Source organism: Myxocyprinus asiaticus, chromosome 4, assembly GCF_019703515.2.
Source record: "Myxocyprinus asiaticus isolate MX2 ecotype Aquarium Trade chromosome 4, UBuf_Myxa_2, whole genome shotgun sequence".
Taxonomy (NCBI): Eukaryota; Metazoa; Chordata; class Actinopteri; order Cypriniformes; family Catostomidae; genus Myxocyprinus; species Myxocyprinus asiaticus.
The window spans coordinates 39,316,338-39,336,907 of NC_059347.1; the positions used below are offsets into that span (position 1 = coordinate 39,316,338).

The following is a 20,570-nucleotide window of genomic DNA, read 5'->3' on the forward strand; positions in this document are numbered from 1 at the left end:
AAATGAAATGGAGAAAGAGGTCATGAAGTAAAGAAAAATGGACCATGTGTACAACAGTGAGTGAGAGAGAAATCTATAACTAGATTCCTCACTTGGGAGACTGCCGGGATGACCCAGATTCTCCACAGCAGTATGGATGTCCATCACACACCCACATTTAAACGTCTGCACACAAACAGCTATATACACAACGAGTCTAGGCCATTTCAGGGAAGGGTGGTTTCTTAGTCTGGCTTCCTTCCTCACCCACCAATAACCAGATCAAGGTCAGAGGGCAACAGACACATGTTAGCAGTGTATCAGAAAATAGGAAACTTGCTCCTTAGTCACAAACACGAACTGTATTTAAGGAATAGTTCACCCAAAAATTAAAGATTCAGTCATATACTAATTTAATATACCCTCATGTTGTTCCAAACCCATATGACTGTATTTCTTACAAGTGGAACACAAAAAGGGATGTTATTCGGAATGTTAGAGACTGGTAGCCTCAGTCACCATTCACTTTCACTGCATCTTTTTCCATTCAATTATAATGAATGGTGACTCTCTGAGACTGAACTTTTTGTGTTCCAAGCAACAACTATAGCCAAATGGTTTGAAACAACATGAAAATTAGTAAATGATGACAAACATTTTAATTTTGAACAATCCATTAAAGGTTTGTCTGTTTCTTTGGAATTTAATTCTCATTAAACTGAATGAGCTGGCGGGTCTCAGTTGTGGAAGACAGAATCTATTTCTTTCAGAGAATAAACATCTTTCATGTAGGCCGGCAGTATCATTAGCTCAATGAAGAAAAAGCTTCACAATGGAATTCAAAGATCTTGATCTATAATGTGTAAATGTCAAGGAATGAGGGAATTAGACCCATATTTTAATGATTGATTAAATCCATTAGAAAGCTGCTGGAATTGTTTAGTCTGCCTTAAAGTATATTGGCAATTGAACATACAAAAGTAATTCCTTCAGACATCACCATTATTTAAAGAGCTGTTTCCTCTTTTCTGATCATATGACCTCTTTCTTTGCAGTATTATTGGTTGCTAGTGCTGTCCAGATGTCTGGTGGGTATTGGAGAATCAAGCTACTCCTCCATCTCCCCTACCATCATTGGAGACCTGTTCACCAACAACAAAAGGACCATGATGCTTTCTGTTTTCTATCTGGCCATCCCACTGGGAAGGTGAGTTTCAAAAGCCATACAACCTTATTCACCACATCAGTCGAAGTCTCTGTGTTTGGCTTCAATGGTCAGATAGAATCTTAAAGCAGAAACAGACTTAGCAAGAAGGCCAGAACCTCAACCCCCCCCCCACCCCAAAAATAATTATATTAATTAGAGATTATTTTACTTATGCCTAAGTGATTATTTTACTTAGTTATAAGTGATATTATTTACCATGCTTGAGCTTGTTGTTCTAATATCAGGCTTGTTAATGTACATTTTTAATCTAGCTATGATGAGAATTTTAAACGTGCATAAAGACTATATTAAGAATGAGTTTTGTGAAAAGGTGAAGTGAAGCTTAAAGGAATCGCTTCTGACAGCCAGATAACCTCAGCAACCATCTTAACACAGTAAAGGTCAGTTGTGGAGAATTAAGCCCAGCAACACTGTGCATTTTGTGTGGTCGCTGCCTCAGACAGCAAGACTTAAATATCAGCCTGGGCCAAATGGAGACTGATATTCTAAAACTGCTGTTGCTGTAAAAAGACTTTAAGCTTGTCTGTTTTGGTCACTTAACACAAGCAGCAGCATTTTCTTTTGTTCATCGAGGTGAAAAAAGACAGGGGGAAGAGAAAAGGGATGTGAAAATAAACAGAGCAAAGGTGATAAAAAATGTATGTACGTATGTAGCATTTTAAGCGGCATTACCTTAACGAACACAACATCTTGCAATTTAATAATTTACTAAATGGAGAAGACAACAACACACACACACACACACACACACACACACACACAAAACAAGAATTGCTTGATTTCCTTTTAAAGGTTTTTGCAACCTCTAACAGGGTTTAAAATGAGCAAGGAGGAAGCGGGAACTGGATGAACCATCAAAATAATGTTTGATGAAAACTTAAAAAGATTATGTTAAAAACATAAACACACACGGCAGCTGCGTGTGGCTCTCTCTCCCATGAACTGCCACATCCTGCTGCATTTATCCCTCTCCTCGGCTGATTAGCCTGACTGGGGGCAGGGCGTGCGTAGTCACGGCCCGGCCCCGGCCTCCTCCTCGTCACACTCCTCCGTCCTTTGCCTCAGGCCGGGAAACCCCCGGCATGATGTACCCCCCGCTTTCTGCGGTGGAGGGGGATGCTGTGCTTCTGGTTGCGCCTGCCGGCAGGCTTTTAAAGTGGACAAGGGGAGGGGAAAAAAAGAGGGAAATGGCAAGGCAGAGCGACAGTGAGAGAGAGAGAGAGAGAGGAGAAAAGAAAAATAAATTGCTCACCAGTTCCCAGACACGCCGTCGCCTGGTCCTCGACCACTCCTCCACCCTCTGGTGGACGACAGCCACTCCGACAGTGTGGACTCTAGGACTCTACGACAGTGCATCCCTCCTCCTTCCCATGTTTCAGCACCAATGTAACAGGGTTTAAAATGGGCAAGGAGGAGGCGGGAACTGGACAAACCATCAAAATAATGTTTAATGAAAAATTAAAACGGCACAAACATAAACATATACGGCAGCTACATGTGGCTCTCTCTCTCCCGAACTGCATTTATCCCTCTCCTCGGCTGATTAGCCCGATTGGGGGCCAGGTGTGCGTAGTCACGGCCCGGCCCTGCCCTCCTCCTCGTCACACAACCCCAAATAAATAAATAAGTAAAACAGCTTAAACCAGCCTAACAGACCAGCTTGACCAGGCTTGGAGACTAGCTAAGACCAGTAAACCAGCTTAGGCTCCCCCATGGAATTGAACACTGTCCCCCCACATATCTAAACACCGCAGCTTTTGCTATCAGGCCTGTTCGACGGCTTCTAATAGTATCGATGAGAGATTGAGTGTAGTCAGAGGAAAGGATGGGATGGAAAAAATCCATCAGTTGGATATGCCAAGGGCAGTTAAAGGTAAATAATGTGGTTTACCTGTGGAGGACAGCCTGTCGCGAATGTCTGGGAACACAGGAAGTGTGTGTGTGAGGTTAAATGCTGGGAGGGATGCTCAGAATTTAAACAGAATGATTAGAACATTGCAGTTAGGCCAGGGCACAATATATCAAATAGGAAAACTGAACAAATGCCAGTACTGGCGGCTACTATACCAAACAGCTTTAGTAAAATACTAATCCTTAAATTTATACACTACAAACAGTAAATAATAGTAAGAGAAGAAGCAGTCAGAAGCAGGAGAACCAACCACTTTACTTAAGCACATATTGGTGTGGTGTTTGGCTGTCCACATGCTTTTGGCCAAAAATTGTGTCTAAACCTTCCTTGTTTTGTCAAAGCAATAATTTGAATAAAAATCTCATTTAATCAGCAAAGTGGAGGAATGTTCTGAAATAGTTTCTAATCTGGGTTTATTCATACTAATAGTCTTAGTGATGAAACAAGTTGGGCAATCATTCTGCAATCATCTTCTGAGAGTGTTTTTCTTGTTTTATTTTCTATAGTTACCACACACCTTTACTCATAATATCATTGTAGGTGAATGTAGCACCTTTTTGTAGCAAATATACTTATCTTTGGACTACCTTTTGCCTTTAGCAAACATGTGTGGGAACAGGTGTACAAACATGGGAGGGTTTCATGTCCAAGGACATTCAAGAAGTCTTTCAAACATGCATTGAGACAGTATGAATGTCTTTACCCTTGAGTAAGAATGAGAATAATAATGTATCAAATGCAGGGAATTTGGAGGAATACTTTAGAACTTAAATGGAGGACTGATAGAAAGAAAAACAGCAAGAAACCCAATCAACTTTTTTGTGAACAGGTGATGACTGAGAAAGAACAAAACATACAAATCCAGATGACAGACAGCTTAGTCCAATAACATCCAGTGATGTCTAAGACCAGATAATCAGCATACATATAGATAAACTGAGGGAATACTTCTTGTGTGTTTCATCCCAGAGATCATAACAGTGCAATTATGAACTTAATCAGAATGTAAACAGGATGTAGAGCTGAGAGAGTTTGGTCTGTGAAGAGATGTGACTCAGATTCCTCAGATATGAGAAGGGAAGAAATGATCCCACCTTGAGTGCCAGCGGTTCTCATTTTCTTATTTCACTCTTTCTCAGCCAGACTTGTCCTATAAGGACATACAGGAATATTGGTGTGAGAAACAGACACTCTGCAGCCCCAATTTCCAACTGCTTGCAGTTTGCGGGTGCAGAATATATGAGAATTAGGTCATCTGAATGTTTGAAGTTAGGATTTCACCACAGTTTCCAAATCCATCCAAACCCAGAGAAACACTGTGTCGGAAGCTGGCACTGTAGGAAGCTTTCCCCAGTCATCCTCTCTCTTTCTCTCTCTGTTGCTCTCAAAGCTGATCTGTCATTCTAAGCCCCTGAGTAATGCTAAGTGGTTGACTCTCTTACATAGCCAGAGGTGATGTTCAGTGTAAAGCCATTATCAGCAGCATTAGTATGCATGTTGATTTTAACCAGCCTATCCAGCACATGAACGTTTTAGGGTGCATGACACGGCTTTGGGTGGGGGAGACAGACAGAAAAGAGAAAGAGACAAAAACCCAGCTGAAAAAAAAAAAATCCATCCTAAACCAGCCTAAGCAGGTTTTCTGGTCTTAGCTGGTTTAAGATGGTCTCCCAGCCTAACCAAGCAGATCATTAGCTTGTCTAGCTGGTTTTTGGCTCAGCCAGACTGGTCTCAACCGGTTTACTTAGTTGGCCAGCTGGTCTTCCAGCCTGACCGAGCTGATTTCATCTGGTCTTACTGGTTTCCATTCTAAACATGCTGTTATTCAGCTGGTCTAGCTGTTTTTTTTTTCAGGCTGGTTTAATTTTTTTTTTTTTTTTTTCAGCAGGCAAGAGAGATGGATTGTGTGAGTGAGCCAGTTATGACTAAAATATGATGTTGGCTTGTACATGTTGACATGTTTTGCTTTCTCCTCCACAGTGGTCTGGGCTACATCCTGGGATCCATTGCTAAAGATGCTGGAGGGGACTGGTACTGGGCTCTGAGGGTAAGAGATGTGAAATGTGTGAGTCTCTGTGTGTGTATCAATATTTTACAGGAAGCATGAATAGTCTCCACAAATACACACCATTTCCTCCCGTGCTGTTCAAAAATATCCCTAAAACCCATGGCAGACAGGTGAATCCCAAAATACCTTCGCCCATCTCTTGAAAAAGAAACATAACATTGCTATCCCTTTGAAGCCTGTGTGGTGAGCATTGACAACCAGCCTCCAGCTCCCTTGGGTTCCACTCAAACACGCTATCCTTAAGTCTTTCCTCTAATGAAATAACAAGGTCTTCACAGTTCTCACAGCAGTCTTTGTGCAGCAAAAACCGAGGAGAAGAAGGGGCTCACTTACAAAGACCCGTTTGTTGAAGGATATCCCTCTGTAGGTTTGATATATCACCGCGGTATCCAAAAGAGGCAAACCTTTTAATGAAACTAAAATAGTAATAGATAATTTATGAAATGATTGAATGAGGGGAAATGATGTGGCCTGCAATCTTTTTTTTTTTTTTTTTTTTGATCACTTTGTAATCAAGGAGGGAGTGCAGTGAAAAAGAGAGCCAAAACAAAACTTGTCAGAGAAAGTAAGAGGCCTCAAGAAGTGCTTTAAATTCCAGTCTTTTCCCCCTTCATTAGCTCAGTGCTGTTTTAAAACCATGCAGGCCTTTCACTCTTTCTGTTGAAACTTTAACAGGTGAATGCTGAAGTTAACAGGTGGACTCCATTAGTCATTCCTTTTGTGGTGTCTTAAAGAATCCACAGAGGGTCTTATCGTGAAGTACTCTCCTCTTTAAACTCATGTCAATCTCTTAGAACTAAAAGAAGACTTTTAGAGGAGTGTTAAACTCTCTCGAGCTAACAAAAACACCTCTCCACATGACAGTTATATGGCCCTCAGGAACAAGAATGACTTTATTTGGAGCTACTTTTTCTGAACGCTTTTGCAAACAGCAGAGCAGAGCACCATTGTTCGAGCACTAACTTCCTTGAGAAAAACATTCCTTGAGGAGACAAAGCTCAGGATTAGGGGGCAATTAATCATCACTAGCACTTTAAACGAGTATGAAAACAGCAGAGAGATGAAAAGGGACACCATTTCAGCCATATCCTGGAAAGAAAACAGTCTGTGCCACTTTCCGCTTGTTTTGAAGGCTCCTAAACACAATGGCCTTCCTTTCTTGGAGAAAGAGGGAGAGAGATTGAAAGTGGAGTGGACGTTATAAGCCACGTACACAGTGCAAGGTTTTGGGAATGACAATTGCCTTTAAATGAGAGAGTGAATCCCCTGAATTATTGTTCTGTTTGTGGAGTGACTGTGTGAGTGGCATTGCGATGATGGACACAATGATAACTATTGCATCAGTTTGGTATCACGGCAAACAAGAAACATGAATGCCAAAAGTTTATGCTGTTTTGTATTCTTTACTTTTGACCAAAGTAATCCAAAAGTAACTGACCAAGTAGTGAATGGAGTTGTGTTCATTCTGCAATTTTTATTAAAATGCTGTCAACTGAGCTGGCTTGTCTTTGTTACTGCTCGTTATGCTGATGCAATTTAACAGGACCATAATTTTGCCTGAGATACCCCAAGATCGCAAGGCTAGTGAGAGCAACTAAAGCTGGCCTCACACTAGTGGATTTTTTCAGCCATTTATTTCCAGCCAACCTTTATTTACATAGTCAACGGCCAGTAGGTGAGAGACAGAACGTGCATTAGCGTCTGCCAGAGGGAGGTCGTTTATCCCTTGATCATCACTCCCTACTGAATAAATGGCTCTGAGAACTGGAAAAGCACATCAAACATGACAGAAAACAATAGTTTTGTCACCAGGGTGGACTCTTGTAGTCTCGTCAAGTGACCAATGAGCTTCTTTCACTGAAGAATTGACAAGATATCATGCTCTGCTCTGAAAGCTTTTGTCAGTGATCGCACGCACAGCCGCATATCATCACAAACGTTGTTTGTAATCCATAGGGATTTTGTTACCAAGCGTTTTTCCTGGGGTTCTCCTACACTAAAATGACTAATAAAATCAGAAAGTGGAGGCAGAACTGTTTGTTTTTGTTGAACATAAATCCTTTAATCACTGAAATCTGGATACAGACATGAACGTTCCATGGCAAGCGTCGAGGGGATAAATACTCAATCACACACATTCACAAGTTACTCCATGAATCACATCCTTAATCACTCTGTTAATATTGTTTATGTTCACGCGGTACTCCTGTTGTTATTTCGGTAAGCTTCATGTGACAGGGAATCAGAAAGCGAGTCGGAATGTCTGTCACCCCTCTACCATTCTGAATCGGCATACTTAAATGTTATACTTTCAAATGAAGAGAGCGAGATCTCCCCAAAACAGTCAGTAAGTGTGACACCCTCAGCCAAAATCAAGTTGTTTGGAGTCGGCTAGTGTGACACCACCTTAAGGTGGAGAAAAACAGACTTGTATCAAAATTTGCAAATAAGTCAGGACACATACCTCTTTGCCTGTTATTTGCTTGCACTGCATTTGATGAAGACACAAATTACAAGTTAACTTCTACAGGTGCATCTCAATAAATTAGAATGTCGTGGAAAAGTTCATTTATTTCGGTAATTCAACTCAAATTGTGAAACTCGTGTATTAAATAAATTCAATGCACACAGACTGAAGTAGTTTAAGTCTTTGGTTCTTTTAATTGTGATGATTTTGGCTCACATTTAACAAAAACCCACCAATTCACTATCTCAAAAAATTAGAATATGGTGACATGCCAATCAGCTAATCAACTCAAAACACCTGCAAAGGTTTCCTGAGCCTTCAAAATGGTCTCTCAGTTTGGTTCATTAGGCTACACAATCATGGGGAAGACTGCTGATCTGACAGTTGTCCAGAAGACAATCATTGACACCCTTCACAAGGAGGGTAAGCCACAAACATTCATTGCCAAAGAAGCTGGCTGTTCACAGAGTGCTGTATCCAAGCATATTAACAGAAAGTTGAGTGGAAGGAAAAAGTGTGGAAGAAAAAGATGCAACCAAGCAAGAGAACCGCAGCCTTATGATTGTCAAGCAAAATCGATTCAAGAATTTGGGTGAACTTCACAAGGAATGGACTGAGGCTGGGGTCAAGGCATCAAGAGCCACCACACACAGACATGTCAAGGAATTTGGCTACAGTTGTCGTATTCCTCTTGTTAAGCCACTCCTGATCCACAGACAACGTCAGAGGCGTCTTACCTGGGCTAAGGAGAAGAAGAACTGGACTGTTGCCCAGTGGTCCAAAGTCCTCTTTTCAGATGAGAGCAAGTTCATTTGGAAACCAAGGTCCTAGAGTCTGGAGGAAGGGTGGAGAAGCTCATAGCCCAAGTTGCTTGAAGTTCAGTGTTAAGTTTCCACAGTCTGTGATGATTTGAGGTGCAATGTCATCTGCTGGTGTTGGTCCATTGTGTTTTTTGAAAACCAAAGTCACTGCACCCGTTTACCAAGGAATTTTGGAGCACTTCATGCTTCCTTCTGCTGACCTGCTTTTTAAAGATGCTGATTTCATTTTCCAGCAGGATTTGGCACCTGCCCACACTGCCAAAAGCACCAAAAGTTGGTTAAATGACCATGGTATTGGTGTGCTTGACTGGCCAGCAAACTCACCAGACCTGAACCCCATAGAGAATCTATGGGGTATTGTCAAGAGGAAAATGAGAAACAAGAGACCAAAAAATGCAGATGAGCTGAAGGCCACTGTCAAAGAAACCTGGGCTTCCATACCACCTCAGCAGTGCCACAAACTGATCACCTCCATGCCACGCCGAATTGAGGCAGTAATTAAAGCAAAAGGAGCCCCTACCAAGTATTGAGTACATATACAGTAAATTAACATACTTTCCAGAAGGCCAACAATTCACTAAAAATGTTTTTTTTATTGGTCTTATGATGTATTCTAATTTTTTGAGATAGTGAATTAGTGGGTTTTTGTTAAATGTGAGCCAAAATCATCACAATTAAAAGAACCAAAGACTTAAACTACTTCAATCTGTGTGCACTGAATTTATTTAATACACGAGTTTCACAATTTGAGTTGAATTACTGAAATAAATGAACTTTTCCACGACATTCTAATTTATTGAGATGCACCTGTATATGTTCAGTTTGGTTCTGTACACATAACAACGATTTATTGTATATACTTCTGTCACTACCTGAATTTTTCAAGAGTGACTTTGGTCATAGAATGTGGTTGTCACTCCTGTAGACCCAGAACAGGATTAAGCACACATAGCTGAAGTGTGTATGTGTTCTGGTGTTTCATGTGGAGGATTATAACCTAATTATTGAGACCCATTCCAGTCTTCTGCTAAACAGAGATGGGAAATACCAGCAGAAATAGCACCTTTATCTCTCTTTCTTTGATTACAATTGCCCTTTGGTGCTGCTCTAAAACCAGCATCTAAATCTAACCTTAGCAAGCACAAAAGAAGCCCCAGCTTCAGATTAACAGGAAAGCCACTGTCTAACAATACCAAAGCTGAGTGTCAGACAGAGTCAGAGTTCAAGAAGACTTATCAGTGCAGGCTTTGATATAAAACCAGATCATAGGAGAAGGGGAGGGATTCCCACAGTGTGACTGTCAGGAAACGTGTTCACTGCAAAGACCTCTTTAATGGCTGTTGGGTTTTCTTGTTATGGTGTGATAACGAGACCAAATCCAGGTTTTAGAGAGACACAGCTGTGTTAAAGCACTGCAGTGCACATAGATACATTCAGAGTGCAATGTAGTCAAGTGATCTATTTCACTCTCACACTGTTCACTAGGTAGATTTATAATGCAGTAACTGGATCAATAGATCCGTACACGGACACTTATATTTTGAGTAGAGCTTTGCATTAATGTGCAATAAATGATCTCCAGGAGGATTGCACCACAATTGCTTTGGCCTTCACAAGCTACAAAGGCTTTTACGCTGTTTCTATGTGGGCGAGCGAACCATCTAGCACACACACACTTATTTACGCTCACATACACACATTGCTTTGCTGTAGCCATCAGGAAGGATGATAAAAGAGATAATAGCTCATGGCCTGCTGGACGGCAGCCGCTCCCACACAAGGGAGAACTGAAAAAGAAAGAAAGAGAATAAAGGAAAGACACATCATATATTGGAGTCCACTACTCCACACAGCAGTCCATTACATAGTCGGCAATACATACACTGACTTATTTACAAAAAAAACCCAAAAAACTCATAAGCAATCACATAAAAAAATTAAACTGCATTATTGACCAAATTAATAAATGTACATTTACATTTATTCATTTGGCAGCTGCTTTTATCCAAAGCGACTTACAAAAGAGGAAAACATAAGCGAATCATCTTAAGGAGACAGTGGTACGAAAAAGTGCCATATTACAAAGTTTCACTAGCATCAGAATAGTATTCAAAACAGATTAAAGTGCAACAAGAATGTTTTTTTGTTTTTGTTTTTGTTTTAGTCATTAGTGACTGGTTAAGTGCTCATGGAAAAGATGTGTTTTTAGTCATTTTCTTAAGACAGAAAGTCTTCACGGATGGAGTTGGATGGTCATTCCACCATCGTGGTATGATGAAGCCGAAAGTTGGTGCCTCTTTGTGTTGGTACAACAAGGCGACATTCCTTAGCCAACCGCAGACTTCTAGGGGGCACGTAGCTCTGCAGAAATGATTTTAGGTATGCTGGAGCAGACCCAGTGACTGTTCTGTATGCCAGCATTAGAGCCTTGAATTTGATACGTGCATTGACCGGCAGCAAGTGGAGAGAGTCAAGGAGTGGTGTAACATGCGCTCTCTTTGGCTGATTAAAGACCAGACGTGCTGCTGCATTTTGGATCATTTGCAGGGGTCTAATTACACATGCAGGGAGGCCTGCAATGAGAGCGATACAGTAGTCCAGTCTAGTTATGATAAGTGACTGGACAAGAAGTTGTGTGGCATGTTCAGAGAGGAAGGGTCTTATCTTCCTTCCAGGCAGAGATTCGAGCAGTCACTGTGGTGTCATTGGGCTGGAAAGACAAGTAGAGCTGTGTGTCATCAATGTAGCAGTGGTAAGAGAAACTGTGCCTGAATGATGGGTCGCAGTGATGTTGTGTATATAGAGAAGAGAAGTGGCCCAAGCACTGATCCCTGAGGTACCCCAGTAAGTAGCTGATGTGGCTTGGATACCTCACCTCTCCAGGCTACTTTGAAGGACCTACCTGAGAGATAGGAATTAAACCAGTCAAATTAAACCAAAAGAACTGCTTGACCAAACAGGAAGCCAGTTTGTTCTAACTCTTATCATTGTTCAGCAAACAATATTTTGTTTGACAGATGTCAAGGTAATACCAGCAAGCATAGTTAGTGTAAAAAGTACTGTAACTCATACTGTGTGCATAAGACCCACCCCCCCCCCCCAAAAAAAAATTCTTAATATGTATTTTTGTCTTGTTTTCCAGTAATAATATTTAAACTTGTTTAAAAGAAGAAACATTTTGTAGGATAAGACTTGTTTTCAGAGAATATACTGTATCTTAGATTAAAGTTATTTGTTTCTTAACCCTCTGGAAACATTATGTTAGATTTACGCTTAAAAGAATTTGCCAATGGCATAAGGAAAACAAATGTAATTTAAGATATATTCTCTGAAAACAAGTCTTAATGTCCTATGCATTTTGCTTCTCAAGTAAATGTATCTGAGATTTAAGGATGTTTAGATGTTTTACTGGAAAACAAGACAAAAATACTGACTGAGCAAATTATTTTTCCTTGCTGTGTGTACATAAAGACATGGTTTTCTTCTCTTCTATCTAAAAGGTTTCTCCATTGTTGGGGTTGACTGCTGGCACCCTCATCCTCATCTTTGTCCCTGAGCCAAAGAGAGGGAGCGCTGACCAACTCGCTGGACGTCTAAAGACACGTACTTCTTGGCTCTGTGACATGAAAGCTCTTGCCAAAAAGTATGCCACTTTTTTATTCTTTTCTCTCTGATCATTTACTTGAGGCTAAATGTGTGTGGATTTACGACAAAGTGAAAGTAACAGTGTATGCATGTGAGTAAGAAGGTGAAGAATTACACAAAACAGTTAATGCAGACAAAAGTGGGGACATTATTTGTTTGAAAGAAGGACTTAAAGGGAAAACTTAAAGCTGATGCATGTAATTGATTTTAAAATTCCTTAATATGCAGAGTCCACCATAAGTAAGCCATTTATGGGGGTGGGGGGGGCGATTTTTGCCTAAGAGTGTAACACTGTGGCTCTGTCAAAACATTCCTCTGTTTGAGCGACCCGACCAATTGTGAGAGTTTGGGGCGGGACTATCTGTTTGTACAACCAATATTAGACAGGAGGCATTTTGTGGAATCATTTCTGGCATTTCATGATGCTAGTCTCACAAAAAAGTGCACACCTCTGGTTTAAAAGATACAACTTTGAGACCCCATGTGTTCTTAGTCGGATACATTAGATTAATGCATATTCATTAATTTTCTGACAACTTACCCTTCTTTGTGCTCCCCAGCCGCAGTTATGTGTTCTCCTCTCTGGCATCGGCTGCTGTGTCATTTGCCACGGGGGCTTTTGGGATCTGGATTCCGCAGTACCTGTTTAGAGCTCAAGTGGTGCAGCAGACTGCAGTGAGCTGCACCTATCAGCCATGTAGCAGCAAAGACAGGTGAGAACAAAAACATTTACATTTATGCATATGGTAGACACATATCCATTGCAACTTCTAGTGTATTTTTTATCAGCACATGCATTCCCTGGGAATTCAACCCATGACTTTGGTGTTGCTAGTGCCATGCTCTACCAGTTGAGCTAGAGGACCATACACAAAGAAAAGCTTAAACGTTTGACAAGAATCCAAGTTTCTCTCTCATCTTTCAGTTTAATATTCGGGACTATCACCTGTGTGACGGGTCTGTTGGGTGTGGTAATTGGCGCTGTAACAACACGACTCTTTCGGCAGAAGACAGAACGTGCTGATCCTCTGGTGTGTGCAGTGAGCATGCTTGGCTCTGCTATCTTCATCTGCCTCATCTTCGTCGTGGCCAAGAAGAGCATTGTGGGGGCATATGTAAGTGGCTTTGTTTCGTTCCCTCCAGGACTGGGGTCAGTTTTTTCATGGTTACAGTAATGTTTTACAAAGTGTTAAAACCCCTACCTCTGATCTCAGACTTTCAATTTAGGCCTTCAAAAGTCTACATGCCATTCCAAAAGTGTACTTTACTTCATATCTCTTTGAAATGTCTGCGATTAGTTACAGTTGATCCATTATTCTTACAATACGGAGTAGACACGACAAGGAAAAGCTCTCATTTATTGGTTGCCATGGAATTGCTGTGTTAATACCTGTATTCTCCTGATTGTCTTCTAACACAGTGCCCTAAACATTTCTGGTACAGCTCCCTTCTAACTACCATAAAGTCAGGATGAAATAAGGTCACATCTATTCAAAGTTTAATACAAGGTTTTAAGCAGATTTAGAATCTGTTCCATTTAGTGGTTTTAACAGCCATTGTTGCTTGGCAGTGTTGTTAGGTCCAAACCCAACACTACAAGAATAAGAAAGGCAGGCACTGCTTGCTTCTTTAATTGGCATGTTAAGTAGGAAAAGAGTGCAGTTTTCACAGTTACTGCTGAGAAACAATGGACTGTGGCATTTCTGAGTCAGTAATGGAGAAAAGTTATGCTGTATAACAAAATGAAATGCAACCAGGTGACATTCATTCGTACAACATTAAACACAGTCAGGTCAGAATAAATTCTCAGTGCTTTTGAAAACAACTCCTTTGGTGGCCAAATTAGTCCGAAGGTCTCATAATTGTTTTTGATGAGAAGTCTCGATATATAAACATATTTTTAGGGGCCGTTTGAGTTTCTTGTGAACAAAAAAGGTTAGTACATTGTGATAATGCCACATGCTGTATCTAGTGAAACTAATTTTATCAAGCTTGCTCAATGTTTGCCATCTTATCTTAACTATGAAAGACTCTGGTTACAACTGAACCCTCAGCTGACCACACTTTGCAACTTCTCAGTTCCTGTAGTGCCTTTGTTAATATTTGTGCTGAATCTGAAAAGGTGACCAGTAGAGTTGTGGTCTCATGGACTCATGGACCAACAGATCTTGGGTTCATAATCTATACAGGCATGTAGCAACTAATAAGGTAGTTACAAAACATAATGTAATAACTGCACATAATGTATTGAGAACCAGAACAACAACATTAATAATTGCTTTATAATAATCTTCCATTTTTATAAAAATATAATATAATATATTATAATATAATGTAAAATAACCTTTCCCTGGTATACAGTATATATCATATACTATACCAGGGACAGGTGCTGCAAATTAGCTATTAGCTAGAAGCCTGTGTACAGGGCATCTGCTGCTTAAACTTACATAGCAATGTTTTTCTGTATGGTCCCTTTCAAATAAACCAATAAATGAAAATAAAACTTGTTCATTTTGCCAGTTTATATGCAGTACTGAATATTTTTGTATTATTTAACATTCAAAAGGAATATCAGCTTGTGGGATGTTGTTTTGAAACCTATACTTTGAAAGGGAGACGTGTATTTAGATTATTGATGCATACATCTTTTTTCTTTTTTTCTTTTTTTTAATCAATATCTTAAAAATGTCTTATGAATATATTAGCGAAATATCTCTTTTAGGACCTAATAAGTTTTATTCAGCTTTTTGCCTTCACTATTTCATTTGAAATGGTCCTGAATTGACAAATGTATATCTAAAAGTACAAATATTCCATATTGTCATAAAAGATACATGATTATAAAATTATTAGCAAAATGCTATTTAAAATAGTTTTAGAACAGCAGGTCACACTGCAGGAGTCAGGACATGTCAACTACTCATTTGGGCAGTGCATTATATCACTCTCACAGAGAGCAACAATCAGTGCACTGCAGATTTAACAATAAATGCTCACAGATTTTGGGTATTTTTAGAAATGAAAGACAGAGACAGGCCTATATGCCACAGGTAACATTACAGTGGCAGCACTGGGTAATATTATCCCAAGCTCCCAACTAAAGACATGAGCATCCCCCTTAATCACCTGTCAAGAGGCCTCTGTAATTACATCCAAATGTCCTGTATGAAAAACAAGGAATCCAAAACTTTTAAGTTGTGAAAATGTTTTAAAGTGAGAACATTTTATAGTGACAGATGTGGTGTCTGAGAATGTGACAGCATGCTAGAGAGAGACAGAGAGAGAGAGAGAGAGAGAGAGAGAGAGCGAGAGAGAGCGCTGTCAGTGTTTGCTCCAGCAGGGACAGCTGCTGTCTCTTCAGCAGACTGACTGATCACACTTCAGCCCTTAACCAGAGTCCTGCAGGGCATCCGTCACGCTGTCTGAATCTTAACTCACTTTGGGACAGAGTTTCATACATGCCCAAACACACTACTCAGGTATTCACTCACACAGGCATATATAAGTGAGAACAGGGATAATTGTAACACTGGTTTTTGCTTATTTATTCAGAAAATGTTTAGCCTAAATCTTTGAATTTATGCCTCAAACTTTGCCAAAATCTTTGCCTTTAACATATTAGCAGTCATGACCCATGACAATAAAATATTTAACTTAGTCGATTTGGATTCTCTTAAACTACATGAAGTACATTTTTTGCATTAAACTACATTAAGTACATAAAGGCTGATGCTACATTCATAATATCCATGCTGTATAATTGTTATGGTAGCATATGATAAATGAAAACTTAATAATTAAATTGTATGTGTACATACTAATCTCAGTCAATAGAAAACATATCCTATAACACTAGTAAGGTAACCTGCAATTTTTACCTTAAGGTTTAATTACTACTTGATCTAATCTTTAAAAAATACTTTTGTTGCTGTAACCAAATGCAGTCAGGTTGATTCAGTCATATTAAATCAGACTTTTATTTAAATAAAACTAGTTGATTTAAATGTTACCACATGAAGTAAATTTTTTAGGTTACCTGTCAAAATGTAAATTTTTTATAATGAAGGACAGGCTGAAATATTAACATTAGACTACATGCAAACACACAGCAAAATAAATTATTATTTTTAATTTTTTTATTTAACTTTAAAGATAAACGTTTGTAAATGGTAAGAACACAAAAAAAAGACACAAGACATTTTTACGTAGAAACACACACCTCTTCATTCTTCAAAACCCTCACATTTGTTTTACACCCAAAGCCGTCATGAATTTCTCAGTTGTGCTCAACATACAGTATCTCTCACAGTAGTCACAGCCCAATATGAAACAAGACCCTGTCAATGTCAGAACAGAACAGCCACTGGAGAGATCAAATTCCCCTGCTAAGGTTTTTCATACAATCCGGTCTGGACTGACCCAGGTCTGCCCAGCAGCTGCCACCAGTCACATAATGGGCTCAAGAGAGGCAGAGAAAACATGTACACACTGTCAAGTCACTCTGATTAGTTGAGATATTCAATACTTGTGTCTCAATCTGGCACTGAGCACCTTGAAAACCTGGACCAGGCAGCGTGTGATGGCAGTTAATTTGTGTGGGAATGCTGAAGTCAGTTAGTCTATTCTCAAGGGATTCTGTCAAGTCTGTTAAAATAAATTTGCTCTTGTTAAACTGGCAAGTTTTCAGCTGACAGACATTTCGAGTTCCCCTCTAGTTGAATGCAAACCACTTGTCTGTTTTTATGGTTTGGAGCAAGAAAAGTTTCTATTGCCCTCAAATCAAAAACTGCATATAATAGTATAATATCAACCACAGTATAATAACACGTTTTCTTATTCCATAACATTTTTTTTATAATTATTTAGTTGAGGAGCAGGGTTAATTTGGTCTTTGACCAACAGTTCATGTAGGAAATGTAGAGTAACTTTAAATGCTCAAGAATAAAATCAAATATGATTGACCTTTCCTCTCTGTTTTTTTTCTCTTTCCTCTCTCTCAGATCTGCATTTTCATTGGAGAGACCCTGCTGTTTTTGAACTGGGCCATTACAGCGGACATTTTAATGGTACGTATTGAAAGCCTATATTTATCTGCTGGGCTGAGTGGAAACTTTAAAGCCTTTAACTATAACAAAAGTGGTCGTCTTCCCAGGCTAGTTTCTTATTTTGAATTTGTAGGATGCGTGACTAGCCTGGGTGGGGCCCAAGACAAAATTGCTGCCTTTGATTACGCTTAATGGAAATGCCACTCATGGAAAATAAAACAGAATAACAATTTCAGTTTGGATGTTTTTCGTGTGGCAAGGAAGTGAGTGAGTGAGTTCAGAAAAGTGAGAATGAGGGTGCATTAGAGTGCAGAGAGAGAGAGAGAGAGAGTAGTAAACAGGGAGAGAGTGTGTGCAAGGCAGAGTGAAAGATTTAGTAAGAAAAGCTATCATGAAGTTGATTCAGCCAAGCTCTTTCTGCATGTTTTAAACTTCAGTCAGTCTCAGTCAACGTAAAACAATCTGACAGAGCTGGAACTCCAGTGGCAAAAACATTGTTTTTTTTTTTTTTTTTTTTTTTAGTGTGATATTTTCACTCTTGTTTTCCATCACCTCTCTTTAACTACTCTCTATCTCTCTCTCTCTCTGCAGTATGTTGTCATACCAACCAGAAGAGCCACTGCTGTCGCCTTTCAGGGCTTCACCTCACATTTACTAGGGGATGCAGGGAGCCCGTACCTCATTGGCCTGGTAAGAATGTCTCTCATACACAAACTATACATTCATTGACCCATGTTCTAAAACAGCTACTGTAAGAATGATCAATTGCGTGCAGATCACTAAAGGCAAAATTCAAGATTGATGAATTGGCTCCCTTTCAATTAATAATCTGTCATTTGAATTTAACTGACCATGCCCACAAGATTTTAAATTTGAATTTGAATGTCAGGAATTTACTGCATTTCAATTCAAAGACATTCACAGTCACACAACAGAAGAATCCAATTGGCCCAAACCATAAATTATTACTTCATTAACTGGCTGGTCCCCAGAATGGCATATGTGTTTTGAATGGAATTCTGGTGTTAACTAGCTTAACCAGCATGACTTATTTGGTCAACCAGCTTCATCAGAAAGATCATGCTGGTCCATCAGCTTGAACAGCACCAAACCATCATAAACCAGCAAGAATCAGCATGGAAATTCATGCTGGTCTCAGGCAGTCTTCTAAACAGGGATGACCATCTATGTGTGAGTGAACTGTAGAGCAGCCTGCTACAAGTGTAGCTGAGATTTTAGTATTTGGTGTGTACAGAGTACTAGTACTACTCAATATTTTAAGGAGGAAGTAAAACATGCAGTGTGCAGTAAGGAGTCAAGCAGTGTGCAAATCAATACTTAATCTTTGCTTAGCACTGCTATAGCACCTCAGATGGTTAACCTCAATCAGTTAATTGACACACAAGCAGTTTTGAAAGATAGCGTAATGCTGGAAAGAGGAGGTCATCAATAGTTGTGGTTTTATGGCAAATTTTCACTTTATGTAAAGCAACACAAACCAGGCATTTAGGACACGGCCTTGTCACGCCATTTTTTCTTTTAGATCACAATGGTACAATTTCAGAAAAGCCCTCTAAAGGGAACCTTTCCAGTAATTCCTCTCCTCACGAGACACGATTCTGTTGTTTATATGCCAGTCACCAGCTTTTTCAAGGCTACATTCACCCGCAAGTGTTCCCTTTGGACTCTTAAACCATTCTGTCCAACAATAAGCTACGCCGCATTGTGCCGTGTGACATTGTGCTCTGTGATTGATACACTGACCCAGGCTCGGTTTCCCTTTTCCTATTTCCACTCTTGTCTATGTTAACAAAACAAAGGCTAACCAATCACAGTACAGCATAAAATCATCATTCTTTTCAACTCCAGAAAAAGCACACAATGGTTCCTAGACTTCCGACTCCTGCTAGACATTCCTGGCATTCCGAACAGGAGTCACTGGAGTTGATCCAAGCTAAACAGTAACTCTTGTGCATGCCTTTGACAGGTTCAGAGCCCCCTGCCCTGCTGGACTTAGAGGTCAGACCCATTGTTCACTTATTCCATTATACTCTCAACTGCTTACAAATAAAGTACATTTACAGTCTGTACTTAACAGGATAGATTACCGAAAAATGAAAATTCTGCAGTCATTTCTTCCCCTCATCTTGTTCCAAACATGTATGACTTTTTTCTTCCGTGGAACACAAAAGGAGATTTTAGGCAGAATATTATCTGATAGCCTCAGTCACCATTCACTTTCATTGCATCTTTTTTCTATACAATGAAAGTGAATGTTGACTGATACTGAACATTCTGCCTAACATATGCTTTGTGTTTTATGGATGAAAGAAAGTCATGCGGGTTTGGAACAACATGGGCGTAAGTAAATGATGACAGAATTTTTTTTCAAACGTTTTTGGTGAACTATTCCTTTAAGTTTTATAGTTTATAGTTAATATAGTTTGCTATCAGTAAAATACATCGTAAAATAACGAGCAACATTAGTTCAGATGATCGTAAAAGCTTAAGTTGCAACGTTATCGGGAAACCCAGCCCTGTACTGTTATGCTAGGATGTAGTTTTGGATGCTGATGTGATCAAGAGTTAAACTCTCAGACCTTATATAGAATTTAGCATCCTTTAAACAGAATACATTGACATAAGAAGCAAAATGGCATAAGATATTACAGTAAGTCTTGAAATCTATCAAAAATCTAGTGTGGATTTGCTTAAAACAAGAAAAAAATTAGCCAATGGGGTAAAATATAAACTTGTTTTCCCTACCCCATTGGCAAATAGCTTTTTTTATATCTTGTTTTTGTTTAGATATTTTAACTGGAAAACAATACATAGAATGAGTAAAAGTAAAAAAAAAAATTTTTTGCTTTGCAGGTAGTTATTAAACACTTTCCCACAGATACTAAACACAGATTTCACTGTAAAAAAAATAAATAACGTAAAATCAACAGTAACTTACTGGCAACAAATAGCCAGCAAGCTGCTGTATTCCATTCCACAGTAAAATTACTGTAAAATGATCTACAGTAGTTTACAGCATACTGTATAATGATTTACAGTATGTGCTGTACTGTAAAATTAATTACGGTAGTTGTTTGTATGACGTACATTAAAATACAGTATATAAGCTGAACAGTAAAATTAATTACGGTAATTTTTAGTATGCTGTATATTAAATTACATATGTAGAACTAACCACAGTAAACACCATTATAGCTTACAGAGTAACTAACTTCTGTATATTACAAGTTTAAAAAAGAATGAAACTATAGAGGCCTTTTTGCAAACAGAACATTTATTACACATTGACAACTCAAATATCACTTAAATGTTACTCATAAAGGTAAATTACCTAAAAGTCCATTCAAAAACTTCAATATTAAGTTGTCCTGATGTCCAGAT

General features: G+C 39.2%; 1 protein-coding gene across 1 annotated transcript in view; it reads left to right on the forward strand.

Annotated features, from left to right (window-relative positions):
- spns2 (SPNS lysolipid transporter 2, sphingosine-1-phosphate) overlaps positions 1 to 20,570 on the forward strand; it is a 97,321-nt gene that overhangs the window by 61,415 nt on the left and 15,336 nt on the right. The window contains exons 4-10 of the mRNA XM_051682547.1: positions 1,035 to 1,186; positions 5,100 to 5,166; positions 11,976 to 12,118; positions 12,681 to 12,833; positions 13,046 to 13,235; positions 17,124 to 17,189; positions 17,760 to 17,858. Coding sequence (XP_051538507.1) covers positions 1,035 to 1,186; positions 5,100 to 5,166; positions 11,976 to 12,118; positions 12,681 to 12,833; positions 13,046 to 13,235; positions 17,124 to 17,189; positions 17,760 to 17,858 — 870 coding nt within the window. The remainder of the gene's footprint in view (positions 1 to 1,034; positions 1,187 to 5,099; positions 5,167 to 11,975; positions 12,119 to 12,680; positions 12,834 to 13,045; positions 13,236 to 17,123; positions 17,190 to 17,759; positions 17,859 to 20,570) is intronic.